Source organism: Oncorhynchus tshawytscha, linkage group LG31 (assembly GCF_018296145.1).
Source record: "Oncorhynchus tshawytscha isolate Ot180627B linkage group LG31, Otsh_v2.0, whole genome shotgun sequence".
NCBI classification, from domain to species: domain Eukaryota; kingdom Metazoa; phylum Chordata; class Actinopteri; order Salmoniformes; family Salmonidae; genus Oncorhynchus; species Oncorhynchus tshawytscha.
Window position 1 is genome coordinate 9,889,125 of NC_056459.1, and position 6,736 is coordinate 9,895,860.

Genomic DNA, 6,736 nt, shown 5'->3' on the forward strand with positions numbered 1-6,736 from the left:
GTTTCTTTGCCAAGTGCCTACCTCCACTGCCAGCCACATGGGCCACAGATATTCAGCCTGCCTCACTATAAAACCTCTCCAAACCCCCCCCATCACCATCCCCAAATCAGATCCTCTAATCCTCCACAACAACAACAACCAGCATTGCTTGGGTTATGTTCATAAGTAATACAGCAGAAAGCGTTTTCAACGGGGAACGGAAATGTGCATTTCTTATTGCACTCTCCCTGTTTGAATCCATTCATTCATTTTAATACCAAATAAACCAGAGCCTGTTCACCATAACACAGTAGCAACTGTACAGTCCGGGTGCATCGCCTGGAGATTCTGACTGTGTATTCAGAGAGATCTGGGGATCAGGAAAAGGCTCAGAGTGTGTGCTCTGAGCAGCTTAATTCCGAATACTTACACAACACTGCTTTTTCTTATTTGAGGTTAAAAAAAATGTGTTCAGTTTCAGTTTATTTAGAGGCTAAGTAGATGGGAATATGACTACTAGGACAGTCGCCCCAGGATGTCTCTAATTTGCCAACAACTTCCATCTGAACCCAAGAGACGTGAGTTGCACGACAGGATAATTTGCCCAATTTGTGTTTGTAATGACTAAGGTGAATGTGATGGAGTCAGGTTGACTCGGATATGTACAGCATTTGTCTCTTCTCATTTGTGTATCTGTATATTGAGGAGGGGAGAGGGAACAGGCACAGCTGAAAATAGTCAAGAAATAGACGACAACTACAGTCGTGGCCAAAAGTTTTGAGAATGACACTTCTATTACTTTTCACAAAGTTTGCTGCTTCAGTGTCTAGATATTTTTTGTCAGATGTTACTATGGAATACTGAAGTATAATTACAACCATTTCATAAGTGTCAAAGGCTTTTATTGACAATTACATGAAGTTGATGTTAAGAGTCAATATTTGCAGTGTTGACCCTTCTTTTTCAAGACCTCTGCAATCTGCCCTGGCATGCTGTCAATTAACTTCTGGGACACATCCTGACTGATGGCAGCCCATTCTTGCATAGTCAATGCTTGGAGTTAGTCAGAATATGTGGGTTTTTGTTTGTCCACCCGCCTCTTGAGGATTGAACACAAGTTCTCAATGGGATTAAGGTCTGGGGAGTTTCCTGGCCATGGACCCAAAATATCAATATTTTGTTCCCCAAGCCACTTAGTTATCACTTTTGCCTTATGGCATGGTGTGCCAACATGCTGGAAATGGCATTGTTTGTCACCAAACTGTTCCTGGATGGTTGGGAGAAGTTGCTCTCTGAGGGTGTGTTGGTACCATTCTTTATTCATTGCTGAGTTCTTAGGCAAAATTGTGAGTGAGCCCACTCCCTTGGCTGAGAAGCAACCCCACACATGGTCTCAGGATGCTTTACTGTTGGCATGAGACAGGACTGATGGTAGTGTTCACCTTGTCTTCTCTGGACAAGCTTTTTTCCGGATGCCCCAAACAATCGGAAAGGGGATTCATCAGAGAAAATGACTTTACCCCAGTCCCCAGCAGTCCAATCCCTGTACCTTTTGCAGAATATCAGTCTGTCCCTGATGTTATTCCTGGAGAGAAGTGGCTTCTTTGCTGCCCTTCTTGACACCAGGCCATCCTCCAAAAGTCTTCACCTCTGCATGCAGATGCACTCACACCTGCCTGCTGCCATTCCTGAGCAAGCTCTGTACTGGTGGTGCCCCGATCCCCCGATCCAGCTGAATCAACTTTAGGAGACGGTCCTGGCGCTTGCTGGACTTTCTTGGGCACCCTGAAGCCTTCTTCACAACAATCGAACCGCTCTCCTTGAAGTTTTTGATGATCCGATAAATGGCTGATTTAGGTGCAATCTTACTGGCAGCGATATCTTTGCCTGTGAAGCCCTTTTTGTGCAAAGGAATGATGACGGCACGTGTTTCCTTGCAGGTAACCATGATTGACAGAGGAAGAACAATGATTCCAAGCACCATCCTCCTTTTGAAGCTTCCAGTCTGTTATTTGAACTCAATCAGCATGACAGAGTGATCTCCAGCCTTGTCCTCATCAACACTCACACCTGTGTTAACGAGAGAATCACTGACATAATGTCAGCTGGTCCTTTTGTGGCAGCTGAAATGCAGTGGAAATGTTTTTTTTGGATTCAGTTCATTTGCATGGCAAGGAGGGACTTTGCAATTAATTGCAATTCATCTGATCACTCGTCATAACATTCTGGAGTATATGAAAATTGCCATCATACAAACTGAGGCAACAGGCTTTGGGAAAATTTATATTTGTGTCATTCTCAAAACTTTTGGCCACGACTGCACTAGCCTACTGTCTGGAGTGCATGTAACAGTCATTTAAACATCTCCAACATGAGATAAAACTTTGTGGTCTCCTAGAAATATAATAGAAAGAATAGATTAGATTTCTATGTTGGTCCCCAAATAATCACCATAGAAATAATAAATTATATTTCTATGTTGGTCCCCAAATACTCACCATAGAAATAGAATAGAAAGAATAGATTATATTTCTATGATGGTCCCCAAATACTCTAGAAGAAAAAGAAACGCACACCTATTTGGGCGAGGTGCTGGCTAGCGGAGTAGAAAACTTGAATATAAAGGAGAGCAGCACACTCTAGGAAATAAAGGAGAGCAACACACTCTAGGAGCTCAGATGCAAAAATGTAATATCCAACTTTTCGACAGCCAGGCTGTCTTCATCATACCCTGATGAATAATAATGATAATGTATAGGTTACCCTGATGAATAATAATGATAATGTATAGGTTACCCTGTTGAATAATAATGATAATGTATAGGTTACCCTGATGAAGACAGCCTGGCTGTCGAAACGTTGGATATTACATTTTTGCATCTGAGCTCCTAGAGTGTGCTGCTCTCCTTGATTTTCAAGGTCCCCAAATACTCACCTTCTCCTCTATAATATGGTTCAAATTGAAATATTTTGGGTTAACCTCCCCTCTCATCCTCTTGGTTTGATGGATAAATCTAGTAGTCCTAATTATTACAATAATGTATAGGTTCTGTCGAAAATCAATAATGGCATATAAAATCATTCTCATAATGATATAAATTGTGGATTTTTGTTTGTAGGCCCCTATATGGGCAGGTTATTGTTGGCTTCCTCTCAACTGACCCTTGCTCTGCTATTTTCCAAACCTACGAGCAATTTGACATCAGCCGTCTTGGTGACATCACGCCGACAGCGCAATAGATGGAGCTGTCGAGCGCTATAGTAACGGGAATACCCTTTCAGCCCGCTTGTTCGAGATCAGTGTAGCCTACCTACAGAGGTGGAGGGACGATGCCACCGTCTCGTAATAACGGACAGTGCACGACCTGACCGCGTCATCGAAATTAAGAATATACACCGTTATTACGACATATTGGGGCAGTAGAAGAAAGGGAAAGACAGTTTATTCGTTTAAAAAAAGATATCTTATTAGAAAGAAAGGAAAATACTTGAAACTGGATGAACTCCCTGGCTCACATCCACAAAAGTGATTCTGTCATTATGAAGAAGAGCAATTTAGCCAAACGGGTAAGATATAGCTTTTTTCTTCAAGTATTGGGTGCATATTTTTTTGTCATGCATCTTTGCATTAGGCTATACATTTTCTAGGATATAACTGGTTCTTTGCCCAGAATCGGGCATTATGCGCGCTTTGATACCACAGCTCACATTGGCGGCAATATCACACACATTGTCTAGATCTCACATTTGATAGCCTACAATTCCTAAACAATGGTCTTTTGGCACCTCCTTACACGCGTGCCACATTCACTGTGTAGCCTATCAGTTTGCTTGTACGAATTTCCTCAACATACGGCTTCAATCTTCCAGTGAAGAAAGAGTGCAATGTGTTTTCTTGTTATTAGTGTACCATTGCCAGATGCTCGTTGTCGCTGTATCGGTTGGTAGCTTTCATATATTTTATTTGCCACACCCTGGATGGTATAAGACCTGCAATTAAATTTAACGCACAGAAGAGCGCACCGTTATCATTTTTTTTTGGGGGGGGGAGACGCGAGGAGACTCATAGTTCCTATGTCTTACTGAGAATGAGATTTAAAATGCATTTGCCTTTGAAAGAGCTCTTATTTTCTCAGTACTCTCGCGAACATCTTGTTACGTAAACTTAACTAGGTTTTAACGGATTTATTCCACTTTGAACATGCAGGGTCCCCAAGATGTCAACCAGCTGTCATCGCAGCCAGACAAAGTCGGCTGGATCCGCAAGTTCTGTGGTAAAGGGATTTTTAGGGAAATATGGAAAAACCGTTTCGTGATACTGAGAGGAGACCATCTGTACATCTCTGAGAAAGAGGTACGCACTTCTCTTTTACCTCCAATAGCATGTGTAGGCTGTAATTCTGCCTGTCTGTCTGTCTGTCTGTCTGTCGCCTTTCATGTAACCTACGCCTGGGCTGTCAGCGCTTGGTCTGTTGTTTCCAACATCAAATTTAACCAAGATTCCTTAAGTTTTGAAAACCAGCTATTGTTATAAGTCTGAAAATCGAGGCTCGCCATGGAAAGGGGATCAAATCTGACTGAATTTCCTTGGCTGTTGAAAATAAATAGGCTAAATTGTCAAATCTAAGCACAAATCACCATGAAAGGAAAAAACATTATGCGCTGAATTCAGATTACTTTCACTAGCTCAAACATGCCCAACTTTTGAGGTCAACAAAATACCCACTGGGCACAGAAGTAAATTCAACGTCTATTCCACATTGGTTCAAAATCATTTCATTAAAAAGGTGTGGAAACAATGTTGATTCAACCAGTGTGTGCCTAGTGGGTACCACTATGGCCATTGGTGACTCAGTAGCATCGTTGGGAAAATGTAGAATACTGTCGGTTACAATAGAACAAGGTTTTGGCCATGTCGTAGAAATATAACTATTTTGTTTGGCTGAAAGTAATGGCGTATGTCCAAGTGCTTTTATGACATGACAGGTTCCAGTGAACAGCCTCATTATCAGCACAAGTTTCAAGATCACATGACCCAGATGTTAAACCTTGAGCTGTAGCGAATTCACACCCTTCATTTACTGTATTCTGTCGAAAGGCATTGAACCATCACCAAGGACAGGGCGTGGACAGAACCACCTGTCCATTTCTGTATTCTCTTCTTTTTTGGAGGAGGGTCAGATTCTGTTTGATGTCGCTGTTTTAATACTCCTCCCACAAGCAGTAACCATGGAGATTTATGCTACTGACAGCTGAGAGGGCACATGTCTTTCTGAAAGCTGAATAATGCCCTTTAAATGATTCCTGGAAAGGATTCACAGAACAGCTGAATGAAAGTTCCACATAAGGACTGCATCTCTCTATTGCTCTAATGAAAGAGAGAGTGGGACTCAGGGCTCCAGCTGCACGCAATGCCAGTTTCCCCGATCCTTTTAGAACCAGAGTTTTTAAATAATTTTTTTCATCTGTGCTGCGCTCCCTTACAGCCTGCTGGATGAGCAACAAACACGTGTCAGAAACTGAAAACACCACGGTTGACACAGCTGCGCCTCACGCTGTGCCTGAGGACCCCCAAGCATCTAAGGCCCCCCCCAACCCCAACCCTACCGTTTACACACACACACACACACACACTCAGCTGAGGTTCAGTTGCTTTGTAATGAGTTCACCTGTGGAACAGAACGCATCAGTTCAGCGTTGTTCTCTTTCTCTCATTATCGCCTCTCTCACACATGTTCTGTAATTGGTTGGATTTTATAGTTATTTTATGTAACGCACCTATTGTTCGTTTTACACGTACCATTCGATGTTTGTTAAGGAGCCATTGTTATATCATGTATATTGGTAAGTGGTGTGCTACATATTTGTCAGGTGAAGGTAACTACAACCCCAGTGAGAACTATTTGACCTGCGTGTGTTATGTGCTCTGCTGCAACTTCTTAAGCACTTGATTAATGGTGGTGCGTTATTCAAATGAGAACTTTGAAAAGACAGGCACGCTATTCATGAAGAAGGCCAGAAGGCTAAAAAGAACACAGAGACGTACATCTCTGACGCTCGGCGTAATCACAGCCGAACCACCTCATGGGGCCCCGGGATAATCTTTAATCTAAAACTCCCGTCTTTGAGTTTGATTTAATGTTTTTTAGACATTGAGTGATATCATGTCGTTAGCGAGTTTGAGCACAAATTATGTTGTTGACCCATATTCACTGAATGAATTGCCTCAATCATTTTTTATCAATCACAGATGAAGGAAAATCATACTGTGTGTTCACTTTGAAAAATGATGCTGTATTTCATGTCAGGTGTGGTTTGGAATCAACATACTCACGCATCAATATCCACAAAATATACAGCCTGCGGCTGTTAAACACTTGCGTTAAGACGTGACCAACATGGAGGTTGAATTCTATCTGCAATTGATTGAATTGTGGCATGAGTGTGCAAGCTGGCATTGATAGTATCAAATTGTCTGCTAACTCATAAGATTAGCTACATAAACTAGGGAAGGGCAGTAAGTAGCTACAATGGGGCAAAAAAGTATTTAGTCAGCCACCAATTGTGCAAGTTCTCCCACTTAAAAAGATGAGAGAGGCCTGTAATTTTCATCATAGGTACACTTCAACTATGACAGACAAAATGAGAAGAAAAAAATCCAGAAAATCGCATTGTAGGATTTTTAATTAATTTATTTGCAAATTATGGTGGAAAATAAGTATTTGGTCAATAACAAAAGTTTATCTCAATACTGGAG

The 6,736-nt window shown here is 41.7% G+C and overlaps 1 protein-coding gene across 1 annotated transcript in view; it reads left to right on the forward strand.

Annotated features, from left to right (window-relative positions):
• Positions 1-3,289: 3,289 nt before the first annotated feature.
• The window catches only part of plekho1a (pleckstrin homology domain containing, family O member 1a), a 26,568-nt gene continuing 23,121 nt past the window's right edge, over positions 3,290-6,736 (forward strand). The window contains exons 1-2 of the mRNA XM_042310573.1: positions 3,290-3,546; positions 4,187-4,333. Of these exons, the coding sequence (XP_042166507.1) occupies positions 3,478-3,546; positions 4,187-4,333 (216 nt within the window). The 5' untranslated portion in view covers positions 3,290-3,477. The remainder of the gene's footprint in view (positions 3,547-4,186; positions 4,334-6,736) is intronic.